Genomic DNA, 20,245 nt, shown 5'->3' on the forward strand with positions numbered 1-20,245 from the left:
TTAGTGTTTAACATTCTGAACAGACTTTGAAGAGTAGCCATGTACACATGCAAGCTCAGTGAGAACATTGACAAATTATATATTGTGGCAAAGAACTAAGAACATCATTAAATTTAAGGATAAAAAAATTACTTAAATGGTGATATTTTCCAAACATCCAACATAATTTTGTGGAAAAAGTATTTATTGTGTGAAATATGTCTTAGGTTATTTTGTGTTGTGGTTCATCTTTCTTGCCAACTTGATTGCATTTGGAGTCACCTAGGAGACACACCCCTGGGAATGTGTGTGACAGTGTTTTCAGAGAGGCCTAACTGAAGCAGGATGACCCATATTCAATGAGGGTGGCAGTGCCCCACACTGAAGTACCAACCAGACTGAACAAAAATGGAAAATGGAGAAAATGAGTTGAGTACCAGAGTTCATCTCTGTGTTCTGACTATAGACAAAATGTGACCACTGCCTCCTGCTCTTATTGTCTGCCTGCCCTTCCTGGTCATGGTGAACTGTGCCTTCAAACTCTGAGACAAAGAAACCCTCCCTCCCTCCCTCCCTCCCTCCTTCCCACTCTCCCTCCTTTCCTAGGTGCTCCTGCCACGTATCTTGTCACATCAGTGAGAAAAGTGAGTAATATATTCTGTGAATTTAAAAAATTAAGACTATATACTGAATGACTGCTATAGTTTGGATCCTGAATGTCCCCTGTATGTTAAAGATTTGGTCACCAGTCTGTGGTCTTACTGGAAGGTGGAGGAAGCTTTAAGAGTTGGGGGCTGAGTTGGAGAAGTGAGGTCACTGGGAGTGTGCATTGAAGGGCATGTTAGGACTGCACTCATCCCCACTTCCTTGAAGACCACAGACTTTTTCCACATTATATTCCTTCTGGGAGGTTCTGTGTCACCACAGGCTCAAGTAAAGGGGGGCATGTGACCATGAATTGACTGATGCCTCTGATGCCATGAGCCAAAACTAACCTTTTCTCTTATTAAGTCGGTTATCTCAAACATTTTGTTACAGTAATAGAAAACTGACTAAGACAAGGTCTCTAAATATGAAAATGATCGTATGCATGGAAAAATTGCTTTGGGGTGAAATCATTGCTGAGGATCAGTGGTGGCAGCATTTGAACTGTTAGACAAGATTTGATTGCTTTTGCTTCTCTGCATGCTATAGCTTTTGGTAAGTAGCCAATTCTTTTGAGTAAATCTGTAATATTTTATGGCTTAAAACAGGTACATCGAGAGAGACCAGGAAGAAATTTGAAGTTTTGCAGATGTTGTTAAAGACTAAGCTATTTTTTTTCTTAGAAAAAGTAGTTTATGTTCATACCTCAATAATGAACAGCCTCCCAGAATCTTTTCGGCATTCTTATGGGCTCATTTGCGTAATGAGAACTCTAGTAATTTGATTTTTTATATTGCTGTGTAAATGTTTTGTACATAACAGTCTTTGTTTTTTCACCTGCTCTATCTCTGTTTTTCACTCATTGACATTTATTGAATATGTTTGTTTTCACGATGCAAAGGAAGGGCTAGGAGAGAGAACAAGGAGTGTTCTGTATATGGAGGGGGCAAAAGAAGAAGAAGAAAGACACAGGCAAAGGGGGAGAAAGAGGAGAAGGGGAGAAGACAGACCCTGGCAGAAAGCCCAGATCTTGGAAAACTGCCTCACCCCAGGGTTTGTAAGTAGCATGCTCCACTGACTAAGGTGCAGGAGGGCTGAAGAGTTAACTCTGGCTCTCCCAGTAGGATGGTGCCTCTCATCTTAATCCCAATCCACTGGATCCTGGGGGCTGTGTGGAGCTGTAGTCCAAAGTGTCTGTCTGTCTGTCCCCCCCTCACCTCTCTCTGCCTACTTTGCCTATTTCTGTATCTATCTCTTTAAGGTTTATTTATGTGAATGTGTATTTTCCTGCACACACGTGTGTGCACCACATGTGTGAAGTGTCCAGTGAGGCCAGATGAGGGCACTGGATGAGCTTTCCATGTGCTGGGAACAGAACCCAAGTCCTCTGCAGGAGCAGTCAGTGCTCTTAACACTGAGGAGTGTCTCCAGTCCTAAAGTCTCTTCTTAATTATGATAACATTCTTCCACGTTAGAAGAATGGCCACTTCTTTATTTTTTTAATTGATTTTATTGAGCTATACATTTTTCTCTGCTCCCCTACCTTCCTATCCTATCCCCTTCACTCCTCTCCTATGGTTCCTATGCTCCCAATTTACTCAGGAGATCTTGTCCTTTTCTACTTCCCATGTAAATTAGATCCATGTAAGTCTCTCTTGGGGTTCTCATTGTTGTCTAGGTTCTCTGGGATTGTGAATGGTAGGCTGATTTTCTTTGTTTTATGTCTAAAAGTCACTTATGAGTGAGTGCATATATTTGTCTTTCTGGGTCTGGGTTACCTCACTCAATACGATGTTTTCTAGATCCATCCCTTTGCCTGCAAATCTCAAGATGTCATTATTTTTTCTGTTGTGTAGTACTCCATTGTGTAAATGTACCAAAATTTACTTATCCATTCTTCAGTCAAGGGGCATTTAGGTTGTTTCCAGGTTTTGGCTATGACAAACAAAGCTGCTATGAATATAGTTGAACACATGTCCTGTGGCATGATTGAACATCCTTTGGGTATATACCGAAAAGTGGTATTGCTGCGTCTTGAGAAAGGTTGTTTCCTAATTTTCTGAGAAATAGACATGGCCACTTCTTAATGATGATGACATTCTTCCAGGTTAGAGCATGGCCAAGGTCATTATTGACTTACAAATATGGAAGAAGATGAAGAGACAGCAAGTTCAATCTCACTGGGGATCTAAACTCAGAGTTCCTTGGCACTCGGAGGAGACAACTCTGACAGAAATAGGAAGCCTTCTAGTAGCAATTTAGGCTCCAAGTAACAGATTCTCAGCCTTCTCCTTGGTGCTGTATGTAGCACGGTTTCATTACAAAGCAGCTCCCAAGACTTCTGTGTTATCCAGAGTCTGTTCCTGTCTACACTGCATACTGCTCTAGTCGCTAGGACTAACTATCTGGATTCTCTACCTCCAATGATTCTCAGGGTGTGTTGGTTGGGATTCTCTAGAGATCAGAACCCATAGGATGAATACAGTATAAATAGAATTTATCAAATATCTTATATTGGAATAGTAACAACAGCTGTCTCACACCTGAAAGGCTGAGAGCCTGTGGCTGCTCAGTCTTTGAAGTGGGTGCCTCAGCAGCCAGAATAGTAGCCCCATGTTGACTGTCTCACAATGGAGAGTCTGGTAACCCAGAAGTTGCTCAGTCCTTGAGACTGAGTACTTCAGCAATCCCAACCAGGCACCAAGGACCTGAAAGTTTCCTGGGGAACCCTTGTTCCTTAGTCAGTGATTGAAACCTGGAAGCGCAGGTTCTGGTGTCAACCATAGTAACAGCAACAGGGTAAGCGGACTCAGTGGCCAGAGGAGGTCAAACAATAAAACCCTGAATAACGTTGCTTCTGCCATGTTTCATCTGGGCTGCCTCTGGAAGTGCCATCCACATTTGGGGGTGAGATTTCCCACAACTATTAAGATGATCAGGTACAATTCTGTAGGTGAGGCTTCCTACTCACGTGACTAATTTGTGGCAAGTTGCCATTAAAACCAGCCATCATACCAGGGCACTGAAAAACCAAGAATATTCTGAATCTTGGCCTTCTGACTTTCAGATCCTCACCATTCCACGTGGCAAGAGAAAAGCATTCTGGAAACAAATATAAAGGGTGGCTCCAGAGAGGATCAGGCCATGGGGTTTGTAGCCATCTCATGGTAACTCTTTAAAGAGCTCAGGTCCACCACTGTACTAACTAGCTGCATTTCACACCACTTGAAGAGTTGGTGATGGTCAAGGACACATTCCTGCCTTGAAGTAGAGATGAGACCTTCCGAGTAGAAAAAGAGTCCCCATGAGCCCCACCTTGGTGTTCATATTGTGGTATCTCTTTGGATACCACATTTCAGTTACTACAGTAACTAATTATTCATGCTCAGGACTGCTTCTGTTTGGAATTCTAGCTCCATCTGGATTCCTGTGAATATTTAAAAGAGTATTTAAGTAGGATTCCCTTTTGTTTAACTGATTTCAGAATCAGACAAATGTTCTTATGAAAACATATTAATCAATCAAGAGGTCATTTCCCCAGAGTAAAATAAAATGAAGAAATCATACAAGGTGGGTATTTAAGTTTGTGCTCCAAATCCCCTCCCATGCTACTGATGTACATATTAGGCTTTTAAATACGAGTGTCTCTGTTCTATTTTATGATGGACAGAGCAGGGGGAGGCTACCGTGACTATTCTGTGGCCTCCTACATGAGCTCATGCAGCTATCGAGTGGCAAAGGAGGACACTTGGGTGCTGGAGTTGAACAAATATACATATTTATGTCTAAATATAGAAAATCTAAGGCAGCGAGGAGAAAGGGAAGGGGGAACCCCAACATTCCTAAAGTTACAAGAAGGGCTTCAACTTACTAATCTGATGAAAGAATGCCACATGATCGAGTCATTTCTGGGCAGTTTCCAGGTTCCAGAAAGGAAGTCTCTGTCATTGAAGGCTTTGTCTCAGGATGAAAGAGCCCTGCAAGGCTGCTACATCCGAGGCACATGCCAAGAGTGTTTGCGATGACTCTACTTATTTGTGTGTGTATGTTCATGTGAGCGTAAGTGTTCATGCAAGTGTGCATGTGGGTGTAGCTGTGTGTGCTTTGAGGCGAGAGGACAACTTTGGCTGTTGTTCTTCAGGTGCTCCCTACCTTGACGGGGTCTCTCTCTTGTCTGGAGATGGACAAGTAGCTTACCATGACTGGCTAGGAAGCCCTAGGGATCCACCCAACGCTGCCTCCCCAGTGCTGGGACGGCAAGAGCACAACAGTGTCTAGGATTTTCTTTATTTTGGAGATTATGCTATAGCTTCCATGATTCCGTTCTGGTTGAAATAGATACATACACACACATGAAATATATAGGGAGAAATACATATTTTAGTCAGTATATATGTGTATATACGTATATGCACACACACACACACACACACACACACACATATATATATATATATATATACACACACTGTGTGTTAGTTATAGTTATTCTTGGTTTTCAACTTGACTACATCTTGAACTAACAAAAATCCCAGTGACTAGATACATCTATGTGGGGATTTTTCTTAATTAAATTATTTAAAGTGGAAGGCCCACCCTAAATCTGGGTCTTTTGAGGTAGAAAGAACCACCTTAAATTTGGGCCACACCTTCTGCTGGCAGCCCATCTAAAGGTCACGGAAGAAGGAAGTTTTAGCTCGTTGCCTGCTTACCCTTGCTCTTGCTGGCAAGTCCATTCCGTCACTGGCATTAGAACCCACTTCTTCAGGACTCTGGTGTACACTGAAGTTCAGCTGAGATATCCAGCCTTGTGGACTGAACAACCACTGGATTCTTGGACTTTACATTGGTAGACAGCCATTGTTAGGCTAGCTGGAGAGCAGCCTGTTCACATATATAAAGGGGTCGTATGCATATACATGTATATAAAGAGAATATACATTCCTTTTATACATATATATGTTTATATGTAAGTATGCATGCCTGCATGTATGTATGTTAATGCTATCAGTTCTAGCCATGACACACCTTGCAGTAACTCTGAACTTTGTTGACAAAAAACTCATCACCAGATGCAGCCCCTCAATCCACATTGGGGAACCAGAAGCATGCCATTAGTGACAACAGAGAAGGACTTGGTGCCTATAAGAGAAGGAGGAAGGGAAAGAAGAGGAAGGCATTTAAACCTGGGATGAGTAGGCTGAGGTTTTATATGACCCCATCCATTTTTGTAAGTTAGATGATGAAATGTAAAAAAACTGGCAAAGAGTAAAATTTGAAGGTATCCAAGGGAATAGAGGACATGGTTTCTAGGAACTTCGAAATAATTCCAGTGGGAAAGTGTAGGTGAGTCTTATGGGTACTGAGTAAGCAGACCTCTGTTGGGAGAGGGGCTCAGATCTGGGGTACATCTTGGCAAGACCTCCATGTGGACTCCTCAGATTCAGACCTCTGGTTCAGTCCCTGATTTTAGGACCCCAGATGGTGCCTACAGAGGATGACTTGGGAAGCTGGAAGGCATTAAACAGGAAACAAAGGGGCTGTGGATGTGGTTCCGTCAGTAAAGGGCTTGCTGGACAAATGCAATGACCTCAGTTAAGATGCCCACATACAAAACTGGGCATGGTGGCATAACTGAAATCTCAGTCCAGGGTGTGGCTCTCTGGAACTCATTGGCAAGCCAATCTTGCTGAATTGCTGAGATCCAGGTTCAAGGTGAGAGACGCTGTCTTAAAAAGATAAGATTGGCAACAGCTGAAGAAGGCATATCTAGTGTCTATGGATGCACATGTGCACACAAAAGCACACACGCACACACAAAACAGACAGCAAAGAAATGGCAATGTTGTGTAAGTAACATGTGCTTAGGGAAGTGAGTTTTGTGGCGGTCGGAAGTTGCTTTGTGCGTGATTTTCTTTGAATTTGTAGAAAAGAGAACCTAACATCAGAGATCTTACTTATGAGATTTGTAATTTTAATTGCCATGTTCAGGAAGATTAACAAATGTATTTTGTATTTGATATTTAGATGCACGCTTGCTGAATTTGTAAGTTGAATTCCTAAGCTTTTAGAGAATGCTACCTTGGGGGAGTTTTAAGGTATTTAGCTTGGAAGACCTAAACTAAGTCCTGAGAGGAATTTTGTCCCAAATACTTATAAATCCTCCTGTTGGGAGTCTGATGGTTTTAAGAAAAACCAGATGTATTAAATTTGTGATTATAGTTTGAAATGTTTAGGAAGAACTTAATTAGTCAAGCTTATAAGTGGTGCTTAGATTTTAAAGATTGCATTTTGATTTGCTAAATTCAAAAGAGCTGCCACTATCTGAGGATATGTAAAAATCCCTTCATGAGCTTGGAAAAGATGTTGAGATGCTTGGGGTGGGGTCCTGCCTCGCATTTAAGAGCTCACTGAGCTTTAGTCAAAGGTCAAGAGAAAGGGATGCTTAATGCTAACACACAAACTGCCAGGGGAGGATGTGCTCAGGCCAAAGAACACTGCAGTGCTGACTTAGATGTCAATGAAAACTCCTCGCAGAGGCAAGCATCCATACAAGGAACAAAAAGCACTGCCTTTGAGAAGGTGGTGCTGGGGGACATTAGGGATCGGCAGGAGGTACGTCCCACCTGCAGCCTCCAGACTTCGCCCATCCATTGATAGCTGTGACTGTGGGCCCAACACAGAACTGTAAACTTACTTCAAACCTTAGGATTTTTTTTTTTTGAGAAAGCTCTATTGGGCAGTTCTTAAACATGAATCCGGAAGATGACAATGTCATTTTACAGTGTCAGAAGGTTGAACACGCTAGGTTAATGCATGGTAGGGAGGAAAGCTTTTAGTGTCTCTGCAGTGTGAGCTGTAATTATGTAAATGACGGACTTCTAGTGTGTACCTCCCCACGGGTGGCAGTGGTGCTGAAGCACATTTAGCCAGAGATGGGCTGCTCAATCAGGCTGACCTCAAACTGTAATCTCATCGAGGAAAGATGCTTCGCCTTGGTGTTATTATACCTGGTGTGCACGGAAGCCAAGGGGAGGCTGAGACAGAAATGGGGGTGTCTAATGGATACAGGATAAGTCAGGGTTTATTAGAGATCAGGATCCCCATTACCACTAATGCGTTCTTACCAGGTGTCAGTCAATGATCCAAAACATTTTTCATACCTTTCGCTCTCTGTTTGTGACAATACCCTAGGAGGTTTAGATTTTTTTAAATATTCTTTTAATCATTTTTTATTTCTCTGTGTGGACATGTCTGTGTATGAGTTTGTGTGTGAGTACCATAGCCATGGAGGTCAGAAGAGCATGTCAGATTCCCTGGAGCTGGAATTACAGACCGTTGTGAGTCGCTGGTTGCTGGGAACTGAACTCTGGTCCTCTGGAAGAGCAGCAAGTGCTCTTAACTGCTGAGCCATCATCTCTCCAGCCTGGGCTTAGTTTTATTGGATGCATTTTGTCAGGCAATAAAGTTCAGCTACATTGAGTGTCTTGATGATGTCTACATAGCTAGAACATGGTAGAACCCATGCTGGAACCTGTTGTCTGAGCCTTCCACCCTGATCTCAGCGGCCTCTTCTAAAAGTGTGGGTTCTGAGAATCAAACCTGCTCCTGATGCTTGCAAGACCAACCTTAGCAACCAAGCCAGCTCCCCATCATCTGTGTTACAGGAAACTTATACCAAAGCTGAGATCTGATGTCACAGTTGAAGTCCTCTCCATTCTGAGGTCCCTCCTCAGAGACTCTCCCGCTATCTCTCCCACTGAAGTACAATTGCAGCCTTTCCTATGGGGCACGAGAGGGTCATGCACTCTGTCTCCCAACCCAGAGTGTACATAGGCCATTGTGTGCTGGAATTTTCCTGTGTCTGAGTGCTAGGCATTTAGGTGACATGGCAAAACCACATCGCCAGCCCTGGACTAGGCACTTAGCTGCCATGGACAGGTCTTAGAGGACTAGATGGAAGGTAGTTTCTGTAGGTATTGACTCAAAAGGATGAGAAAAGTAGAACTGGAGGATATACCACTGCTTTGATAATAGACTAGCAATGATAATTATCCATGCGATCAACACATCTTCCAACTACAGATCTACTCCTGGGGTAACAGTGTGTATTAGGGCCATCATGGGATAAACGAAGACCCCATAGGGATTGTCAAGTGGTATGAGGAAGGGATAGGTGTGAATTAGAACTTGTAGGTATTTTAGAATGGAGAGCTTTAATGAAGAGTGTTCTCTGCTACCATACAGTTCTACATAACAGACACTTTTGTTTCAACATAGAACGTTTTACATATGGTTTAGGATGTGCGACTCATACACAGAAATTAGTTTTCAGATCTTCCTATGTATACCAGGGAGGCACACTCAGTTGGTCTCTAGTGAACACAGTATAATGAATTCCTACTTTGTGCCAGGTACTGTGCAGGTGCTGGAAACAGGAACTGCATAGAGCATCCTTGTTTTCATGGAGCTTGTGGTCTAGCGGGCAGGGAGGAGTGGTAGAAACTAGCACCTCATAGACAGTTACATTGCTATTGGATAAGAATAGGTAATGACATCTCTTTCTTTCTTTTCTTTCTTCCTTCCTTCCTTCCTTCCTTTCTTTTTTTTTTTTTTTTTTGGTTTTCGAGACAGGGTTTCTCCGTAGCTTTTGGTTTCTGTCCTGGAACTAGCTCTTGTAGACCAGGCTGGCCTCGAACTCACAGAGATCCACCTACCTCTGCCTCCCGGGTGCTGGAATTAAAGGCGTGCACCACCACCGCCTGGCTTAATGACATCTCATTTAGACCAACAGGACAGAGTCAGCTTCTAAGTAGAAGTGTTCTGAGCTAAGGATTTGAGTCCTACAGCACATGGTGTTGGACAGAGTCATGCTGACAGGATGGATGCTTCATTCTGATCATCTTCTTCTAATCATCCCATCAACAAATGAGAATAACAAAAATGGAAAGATGAAAAACTCATGGGCAGTGAGTGAACTAAGGATCAGGAAGGCCTGGAGTGATATACTGGAAAGGCTGACTTAGAGAAAAGACAGTAGACCAGTTGAAGCTACCCCAACCCAGATGTGTAACTGCAGTTACACACCGGGGAAGGTTTTATAATGATGTGACAACCAAGTGGAGCCAATTAACAAACAGTGACAAACAGAAGAAAAGACTTAAGATGTGTTTGAAGCTCTGGTGCTGCCCTGTCTAAGAGGCTGTGAGGTTGAATTTGTTTGGATGTAGAAAGTTGTGAAGGGCCATCTGAAGCATCTAAAGCACCCGGTATTTGGAGAAAGAAGCTTTACAGTCCCTACTTTCAATGGCAGCTTTCCTTAGCCATCATCCAACAGCCACCGTGAGCATTCATGTGTGGGCACGTGACACAGGACCAATGTCCATGGTCTTCAGGCTCTGAGATGATGGAGAGCTGATGGACCATGGTAAAAGGTGTTGCATCTAATTGCCTTTAGCGAAGTAGGCAAGGAACCCTGCTGGCAGCACGAAGGTTGGATGAGACAACGAATTGGAGAGCGTACAGAAACAAGACATCATTATTCATTTTGTTAACATGAAATCTGCCTAATTTCCAAGTAACGGATATTAATAAATCGTTATGAGCATTTCCAATCTAGCATCCTTGAACTTAATTAAAATACAAGGCTGCATGTTCTTTTCTCCGCAGCCCACTCATCTGCTCCCTTTCCCTCCTCCTTCCCCCTTCTTCTCTTGGAACCAGCAAATTTTTCCTACATTCCCAATGGAAGTCTTTGTTTTTACCCCACCCCCACCCCCATCTCTGGGGCAGCATTGGTTGCACCAGATTTTCTATTTGCATCTCTGTGGATCCCTGAAGACTGGGTGAATGTGGGCAAAGACACCAAGGTCATAGTGCCCCAACATCTGGAGGCCAAAGCTGAGTTTAGTGCTCCAGTGTCTGGCACAGTGGGTAGATAACTGAGAAGGCGCTCGTTCATTCCTCATGCTGCCGCCCTGTCCACTGTTGTCTGTAGATGGTGTCTCTCTGCAGGTCACTCTAACTTCAAAGTCCGATGTTCTCTATGTCCCTGACTCGAATGAACACAATCCAACTCAGGTCCCTTTGCTAACCTTTGTCCTGACGTCTCTTCTACCTCTCTGTTCTCCTTCTTGTGCCTTGTAGGACATTCCTGTGACTCTCAAGCCTTTCTCAGGAGACACATCCAAGCAGAAGGGGGGATTTCTACTTCTATGCAACCAAACGTTTACCATCTCCATGTGCAGAAAACCCCCCATCTGTGATTTGATCCCTGACTTGTTTTCTAGCCCATGTCTCAACTTGCTTATCAGGCACTTCCAGCTAATCAATGTGCCCTCACTTCAAATCCAAAGTGGACTGGACTCATTTGCCTGTTGCTGACCCTTCCAGTTACCCACTCCACATTTATATTCGAATATAAATTTATTCATTCATTTAATTTTTCATCCTCCAACAAATCTGTTTGAGCTCAAGGCCTTTGTCATGTGATTCCTCCTACCTAGTATCCCACCTTTATAAATGTGTACATATATGCACTAATAACCCCTTTCCGAGATGGTGCCGCCACTGTATGCAGTCTTCCCTGATTATCGTCTCTGCTGACCGTGCACTTTCCCCTCCTCCCTCTGGTAAAATTCACCCCTGTAACCTTCATGAGCCACATTGCCCAGTGTTTATATCATAGTTGCCTCTAAGAGAGATTTACTCACCCAATGCAGAGCACAAATTCTTCAAGAGAAGATAAAAATGCCTGACTTAGGATGGACCCACCTTGACCTGGTTTCAACAGTCTTTCCACTTAACGTCTAAGTCCAAAGGATTTTCTCCCTTGTGATCCTCCTTAGCACTTTCCAAACCAATAGTAGCAGTAGCAACGTCTGTCTTACACTCCTACTGTACGCTTTTGCATTGAGGAAAGCACTCTCTCTTCCCCAGTGTGACTTACATTTCTGCCAGCTAAGAAACAGTCAGCAGCCCAAAGTACCATCACAACACTAGAAATTCCCGAAGTTGGGAGAACACGTGACAGAGTGTGACAGAGTGTAACATGTAATGGGGACTGCTCCCAGAAGGAGGTAAGCATCAAACCTTTCTTTTTCTTAATAGCAGGGTTTCTCTGTGCAGCCTTGGCCATCCTGGAACTTGTTCTGTAGAACAGGCTGGTCTCTGCCTCCTGAGTGCTGGGATTAAAGCCATGTGTCATCACTGCCCAGCAGCACTGAACCTTTTATGAGAAAGTCCTGAGGCCTCAGTGCCTTAATGTAACAAACTCAGAGTCGACTCACAACCATGGGACATCACGGGCACCTGATTTGCAAAGATTGGGCCATGGTGGTGGGAGTCTAGGTCCTCACAGTCTCCTAGGTCTCATGAGTATCCTGGTGCATCTGAGTGCAAAAGATCCTGGAGTCTGAGACCTACCTCTGGGTAGAGAGACAAAGGACTGACCAGACTGCTTTGACACGGACAATAGCATCTGGGTCTAGCCAATAAGGCCTGGAAGCTAGGTGTGGCCTGGACACAGCGGGAGGGATGCCGTTACTGTGCACGGCTTTGTTTTAGGTTCTTCTACTAGTTATCCAGAGAGTCCATTCACCGTTTTCCTTTAGACTCCAGCTTTTGCCCCGGGACAACTCTGTTTCCTATCTTCTGTTGTCTAGAGGTAATCCCATTCGGCCCTTTAGTTTTACTCAAAACACAACAGTCCAGAACAGTCTGAACAGAAACCAGTGCTTACCTCTAATCTCACTGAAATCACTCCAGACTCTTCCAGGAAGAGAAACCACTGCTTCTCCCAGTCTCCTGCTGCTGTGAGCCTGGTTTGCCTCCCTGTTAGCCTTATGCACTGGGGTCCAGCTGCCGGCTCACTCCTTGGAGTCCACAGAGAAGATGCTCATCATCCCCAGCCCCTGTAAGCTGAGCCCCACCTCTCAGCAGCCCCCACTTTGGAAAACCAGGAAGCAGCACACAGGCACACCTGTACCTTTTGTAACTAACAAGATATGTACATTTTAAGTGCGACATAGGAAAAACTCCTTGAAGCTTAGCTGGAGAAAGAGCTGAACTCACTTAGCTTTGCTGGCCTCAGAAACCTAACCACTGCCTTCATAAAATGGGTGTTTGGTGCTGGAGAGAGGGCTCAGCGGTTAAGAGCACTCCTTGCTCTTCTCGAGAGGACCTGGGTTTCGTTCTCAGCACCCACTGGGTAGCTCACAACCATGTGTCAGTTCACTTTCAGCGGATCCTATTCCTTCTTCTGAGCCCCTCGGCACCAGGTACTCATGTGACACACAAACATACACACAGGCAAAACATCCATGTGCATAAAAGAAAACCAGATAAATCTTTCTAAAAATGCTACTTCTTCTAGGGGTGAGGCCTCCCCACCTCCATTTACAGAACAGACGACGGCAGGGAATCTTGAATTAACGCTGCAGTCTGCAACTGAAGGTTTATTTCTCTTCATATATTTTGGTCCTAAAAAGAAATTTGTCAAATTTTAGAAAGATAGCTTAACCAAACCACTTCAAGGAGTTTGTTCTCGGAAAAGAGAGACGTTTTCCGAGATTTATGTCTAGGGGCCTGCAAGGTGTTTCGTCTGATGGAGGCTCTTGCTTATCAAGTCTGAGTTTTATCTCTGGGGCCCATGTGATAGAAGGAGAGAACCAGACCTCTGCAGGTTGTCCTCCGACCTCTACATACATGCCAGGGCATACAAACACCCCCTACAATAAGTAAGGACAAAACATTTATGTGTAAAATATTACATTTCAAAGCTACTTATCATAATGAAGACGATTGTAGTCACATATGAAATGCATCTTCTAAGTACTGTATTTCTATGGTCCTAGGGATTGAACCTGGATTCTATGTGTGCTGGGTAAGTGTTTTACTACTGAGCGACATGGTAGGCATATTAATTTTAAAAATATTTTATGATGTGGAATATACCCATGCTGTAATATCAGACAACAACAGTATGAAAAGCCTTGGAAAAGAAAATCAAGAAAACCAAAAAGTCAGCTATTGACGGGTTTTGTTATGATCTAAAATTTACTCCTTAACACATAAATGGAGTTGCACATCACAGACACAAAAGTAGCCACAAGCCAGCATGGCGGGGGTTTTTAGCTGACTAATTCTCAGTAGCGAGATCTTAAGGTTCTACTTATATTTTCTTCACACTCTTGCATATCTTCCCAAATATTCTTCTAGGGGTGTTTTAATTATCAGTTTGTGTGTCTGTTCAACCAACATGCAGCAAAGCTCCCAAACCTTCTCTCTTGTGCTATTGAGATTCAAATGAACCAGCTAGAACAATGTACTCTCTGTTCTGTCCAGAGTTTATCATCCTTTAAAATAAAAAGGAGCAACTTTTTATCTCATGGTTCATTTGACCCTGTAATTGTGTTTCTGGGAACCTTTTCTAGTTTAGAAAATATAAAGCAAAATTATGGTATGGAAATGTTCATGAGAGCATTAGTATGATGACAAAATACATAAGATTGTTTACCTTCATGACAGTGGGAAATGGAAATAACACAATCAGTACTATGAAGACATTAAGTATATTTCTGAAGATAATAAATTTGTATTGTTTGACAGCTTCATGGATTTATAAAGTGAATTTTAGTCACGTTTACCCCCATTGTCCTCTCTCATCTCCCTTCCTCTCAGAGGAACCTTCTTCGCAGTTCTAAGTCCTCTCTCATGTCTTCTTTTCATATGTGACCTACTGAGTTCAATTAGAATCTCCTGCCCGGAGAGGATAAGTTGTTAGTTTCCCATCACTATCAATGGGAAACGTAGGCTACAGAAACACAGAACGTGGCCTCCATGAACGTGGCCTCCGTGCGGTAGTTAATGCTCATAAACGAGAGTTTCAAATGTTAACAGGTGGTCTTTGGGATGGTGAGGTAAAGGTTTGAATATTTTTTCTGTTTATGCTCTTTCTATTTTCAAAATCTTCTGCAATAAATAAGGTTTAATTTTATGGTCAGAAAAAAACCATGCTGTCATTTTCAAAGATTTGGTTCAGAGGTTGTCTGTTAATAATTCAAAGGACACTAAAATATTTAGCATCTTTTGTAAGCATTTCTCATAACTGCATATCCATGTTGGTGGGAGGAGTGAGCACTCCCCCAGAGACAGCTTACTACCCCTTTCTTTCCACAGTGTTCTTGGGGGAGAATGAACCAGCATGCATGCAGAAGGCGCCTTCATCAGCGGCCTGAGGGAATGAACTCCCAGAATGCTGCTGAAGCTGAGCGTGAACAGGAATGTGTCCTTGGGGGACACGAGTGGGCCACGAACCTGGGCCCTAACTCTCATTTGAAGCGTAACCTGGAGCATGTCCCTGTTAGCACCCCTGAGCCACATCTGCACAGAGCGCACACCTGGCCTTTCTTGTGCTCTGGCATCTGAGATCCTCTGAGCCACTGGGCAGGTGTCCCACTGTGCTAAGGTCCTGGCATGATTTGTAAAGACAGACACCAGTGGGCCTGGAACCCGGCTCCCCACAACAATCCATTGTGAAGACCCTAACTCCAAGTCCCTGCTTTAATCTTCTAAATCCCCTAGAAAAGGCAGGTTGTGGAACGCATTCCTGTGCAAATCAAAGGGAGAGCCCAGTTGCCAACTGGCAGGTGTCCCTGAAGCCCAGGCAAGTCCCCATTGCAGCGAAAACACACACACACACACACACACACACACACACACACACACACAACTCAGTTCTAATTCACAGAACGATGAGAGATCATGCATGTATGCATCAGGAACGCTATGTTTCACTGTGCTAATATATCTAGCTACGCACCATGCTGGGGCTTATTTTTCAGTTTAAGGAAGCTTCCGTGAGTTAAATGGATATGCCAGCACAGAAATGTGTACAGGCACACCTCACTCCAGCAGAGTCAGTATCTGAAAGCTGGCACCCACCGTCCAAAGGACATGCTTGTAAAATAGTTCCTTTCGCTAGCCCTTTGAACAATTGGTTTACATCCCACATTTAAAACACAAACCGACTCACACAACATGTTTTCTCTAGGACACACCATGACGAGTCCTAAACAACAGCTGGGTGCCATTGCCAAGACGAGAGTGACGAGTTTCTTGGATTCTAAAAGTATTCACTCGCCACAGACACCAAACTACAAATCACGCACGCACAGTCTTCATATGAAAGAGGGCTGTAATTGGGGATATTCTTCCTTAATGTTTTTACCTAATACTTTCCTCAGGTGTCTCACATTCATCTCTCTCAGCAGTAATGGCAAAACAATCCACTTTCAGGTTCCTGTGGATTGTTAAAACACACTTTTACATCTCAGGAAACACGGGGTAGCCTTCTTCATATAAACCATGCATGAAAGACCTGGGACACCCAGGGGAAAGTCAATACCAACACATCTGTGCTGTAGTCACCAATTTTCCCTCATGACACCTGGTGAGCCATTCATCCCAGAGCGCCAACCCCTGTGTTTGTGAGAGTCCAACCTCTGCAATTTCAACAGGCTTCTGAAACCTTAATCTGAGGGTTGGGGGAGACTAGTTTTCAATTATTTCTAACAAGTACATTTCTCTGTAAATGCACAGGCTAAAAAACATTGACCTTTCACAGAAAAAGAAATTGAGAATCCTCCTGGGCAAGCTTGGATCCCTGCCTGGGAAAGCCCTGGAAAGGAACCTGCTTCTCCATCCTGAGTAGGAGGCTCCTAGCAGCACCAGGAGGCTAAATAAGAACCTGAAGGGTTTCAAGATTGTGGTCAAATGATTTTCACTCTCCTTTAACACTGGAGAGTCGAAGTGGGAATGGAAAGTTCCCGAATTTTCAGGAAAAGGTGAGAAAAAAAAGCGAGGAGTTTGCTGAGATATACTTAAAATACAAAGCCACAATAGGGTGTAACACAGAGTGACAGATCTAGAGGAGTTCAGGGAGCCCTGGGCAGGGCCTAGGTCTCTGGCCAAACCCTTGATATTCCATGCCCAGGCACTAAAGTAAACGGAGAGAGGAGAGGCAGAATGTATGGGAAAGAATAAGACAGGAGTTACAGAGACTGGGGTGGTGGTGGGGGGCGGTGCAGAAAGGGATGCTAAGAAAAGGAAACGGAATTATTGAATTGAAAGGAAGAGAGGCTAGAGAGGAGTGGGAGAAAAAGGTGAGAAAGAAAGATGGGCTCTTAAGATCAGAGGGACCCACAGGCAGCAGAGCCCCGGGGCATGGATGCACAGTCTGGCTCTCAGGCCACAGGTCTTCCAGTCCCAGACCTCCTTAGCCGAGTCGCAGTACTCTGAAGCTTTCTCAGTATTACAGACTCACCTGTCGAAGGCCACAGCAGTCATGGAGTAGATACTGGCGAAGACCGCAGCAATGGGAAAGAAGTTGTGGAACTTGCAGTAGAAGAGACCGTAGTACCACTCATTGTGGACCGCGTAGGTGAAGTTCACCACTGTATTGAAAGCAGCCATGGAGGCCTCGGCAAAGGCCAGGTTCACCAGGAAATAATTGGTCACTGTCCTCATTCTCTTGTGAGCCAAGATGATCCACATCACCACCACGTTGCCCACCACGGAAGTCACCACGATGACCGTGTAGGCAACTGCCCAAAGGACAATTTGCCAGGCAGGCTGCACGAACTGGTTGGACTCAGAAGTGTTGGTGGAGATGTTGGGGAAGAGGTCTGAGTCCACGGGAAGGACGTTATCCATTTTGGGGCAAAGCAGCAAAGTCCTGGTTTCTTTACAGGTACACACACACACACACACACACACACACACACACACACACACACACACCTCTTTGCTGCAAAATCTTATTGCGGACTCCTGAGGCTTCAGATCCTGCCACACAGAAGGTGGGAAGTTTCCTGGGCAGAACTCAGTCCTTGTTAGCAGGAGGCTTGCTCACAGGAGCAGCGCTTTTCCTGTGTATGATCTTTGCGTGGTCCTGGTTCTCTCTGAATTCCTCCACTTTCACGCTAGGCTGTTGTTTGCGGTACAGCGCTTGTATTCCTCACAGTTCTAGACCGCAAGATAACCCCGCCTTTCTGCACCTGCTGCTGCTAGCAACTCCCACTAACATGTGCGCGGCGGGAAAGGCAAAGCTGGGTGCTGCGTGAGGGCTTGAGGGGGGGAGGAGGGCCGCTCTCAGCTCTGCTCGCAAAAGTTGTGATCCTCTGGCCGGATTCTGGAGTCCACATCCAGCTGGAGAGCTCCCCTTTGCTTTGCTTCCTTGAAGCCTTCTCCTCTGCTGCCGCCCGCAGCTTTTCGGTCTTGGCGCCGGTCCTTCTGGGCTCAGGAGTTAGCAGAACCTTGGCAGGCTGCGCACTAGGCTTTTATAACCCGCTGCAAAGACGTCACTGGGAAGGGGTTGTACCTGGGCTGCGTACTCCCTGGTCCCGGAGCGCAGCGCAGCAGCTGCACCAGCTGTTGGCAGCTGTGTCACTCCACCACCGCAACCACCACGCCTTCTGCTGCTCGTGACCTGCCGTGGGCGTTCTGCAGGCCAGACGAACTCCGCGAGGGGGCGACAAGGTGGCCTGGGAGAAGACCCAGATAGAGTCCTCAGCTGGAATCACGGTTGTACCAGGGATGCTAGCTGAAAAGATGGGCTTTTGGAAACAGCTGAAGTGGAGGACAGCTAACTCTGTCTCCAGTGCCCCAAAGTTAACCGCCCTGGTGCCCCGGGACAAGCTCTACAAAGACGCTAGACTGTCTCGGTGGGAGTCGGGCGAGTGTGGGGTTGGAGAGCCGCCCTGCTGCGCCCCAGGTGCTACCACGGAGTGACAGGTGACCACACCCTGCTTCAGAAGTCCAGAAGATAACTTTCCTTATGTTAAGGAAACCACCAGATACCTTGCTCTGTTCCATAGTGGACTAATTTCTTTTCCCGCTCCCCAGTCCTGAAAGCAGTGTTGGGCTCCAAGCATTTGGGATACTTTCCCCAGTCACTTTTGGTGACTTGGTCCTTCCCTAGGAGCAGCTAGTCTGTGCTTTCCAACGGAGCCCTGCGACTACCGTTTCAGCTGCAGACACTGGGGACTATGCGCAGCTCTCCGTGAAGCTTGGTGAGTGCAAGAGCCCGGCAGAAGCCCAGTGGCCAGTCGCCTGGACTGACAATTCTGGGCTCTTGGCCAGCACCCTTTGCGGAATAGCACGCCCTCGCCAACCTCGCAGCCTCTTTCTCTGCGTCTGTCCGGCTTCTGAGGCTAGGTAGAACCGGATAGGCATGAGAAGGGTCTTCATCAGGTCCCCCTTCCCAGTTTTGCACCCGGCCTGAACGGCAAGTTTCTGCCTGCCTTTTCTCCTCATTCTGCCTGGCATCCAAGATGGTTTCAACGGGCCAAGCTGGTGGCTGGACAGGGAGCAGATGGGGAAGCATCCAGGGCTACATCAGTCCTTTTGAAGAAGCCTAAATGGGTCGAGCTCAGGAGTGTGTTTCTGGCAGCTCGTCCTTGGCAAGGCTCCAGGGGAACCTAGCTTTTCCTCAGCGGGTCCCCTCCAGCACTGCGGTTCTAGGATCTGCGAGATGCCTGCGGGGGTGGGGCGCACCGGTTGGTTGCTATGGGTTGCGTCCCTCCTGGCACCCGGAGACGCCTTTACGCACTAGTCTAACAAACCCGCGCACTGTGTCGCACATGAGGTGCTTTGAAGCTAAGTAATTTATTGCCCTGGCTTCAGCCAGGCTAATATCGCTTCCTCTGGTGCAGGGAGGAAGGGGTCTACTAAACTCTGGTTTTGTTGGAAGATGAGATTTCAGCACTTATGGGAATCGAGCTTCCGGTTCACAGGTGCCTCTCAGGAATCCCTAAAATCCCAAAGCCCCACTGAGCAAAGTCTTGGGATACATTTCAGAGAACAGCTCTGCACTGCTCCCGGATTGAGAGGAGTGGCAGGAGAGGGGCTTGTCTTTTGCACCTCAGATCTCTCACTGCTGAGAGGGAGTGGGGGGTTGGGGGAGGATACAGGAGAAGGATGAGGGGAGAGGAGCAATGACGGGTGAACAAAGCAAGCCCTTACAGTCCAGTGAAGAAAAGAGGCAAGGGTTATGCAAAATAGGCATTGTTCCGGGCCCCAGGGACGAAGCCCGAGGATGAACTAGGACTAATAGAGGCTGGGGTGCGACAGAGAAGAGCGGTCCGGAGGCTTTGCAAAATGATCCATGACACTTCGATTAAAGTCCACCGAGAACACTTTTTTTTTTTTTAAATCTAAAATCACACCTACAGTCGTTCCCTGAGCTCCAAGGCTTGCTTTCATGAGGCTGGCTTGTGTGGTACTGACGATTTAAACCAGAGGTACTTAACACGTGCTGAAGTCAACATCTTTCCCGGGAAAAACCAAGCATACTCATGTTTGGTCACAATTAGCGGAATAACAATGCCAAAAAAAGCCTCATCCCAAAATGGCAGGTGTCACTCACACTGTGAACACGGAGGGATGTTCTCTGGGATTTCCTTCTGAGTAACACATTTTCCACCTAGGGATGACTGCACACCCTTTCTGACTGCACACCTTGACTAACTGCACACCCTGACTGACTGCACACCCTGACTAACTGCACACCCTGACTGACTGCACACCTTGACTAACTGTATACCCTGACTGACTGCACACC

At 45.5% G+C, this 20,245-nt stretch overlaps 1 protein-coding gene across 1 annotated transcript in view; it reads right to left on the reverse strand.

Annotated features, from left to right (window-relative positions):
- Window positions 1-18,966, reverse strand: part of Tacr1 (tachykinin receptor 1) — a 179,919-nt gene extending 160,953 nt beyond the window's left edge. The window contains exon 1 of the mRNA XM_005364701.2: window positions 16,949-18,966. Coding sequence (XP_005364758.1) covers window positions 16,949-17,337 — 389 coding nt within the window. The 5' untranslated portion in view covers window positions 17,338-18,966. The remainder of the gene's footprint in view (window positions 1-16,948) is intronic.
- Between the last annotated feature and the right edge of the window lie 1,279 nt (window positions 18,967-20,245).

This window comes from Microtus ochrogaster, assembly GCF_000317375.1.
Source record: "Microtus ochrogaster isolate Prairie Vole_2 chromosome 14 unlocalized genomic scaffold, MicOch1.0 chr14_random_3, whole genome shotgun sequence".
NCBI classification, from domain to species: domain Eukaryota; kingdom Metazoa; phylum Chordata; class Mammalia; order Rodentia; family Cricetidae; genus Microtus; species Microtus ochrogaster.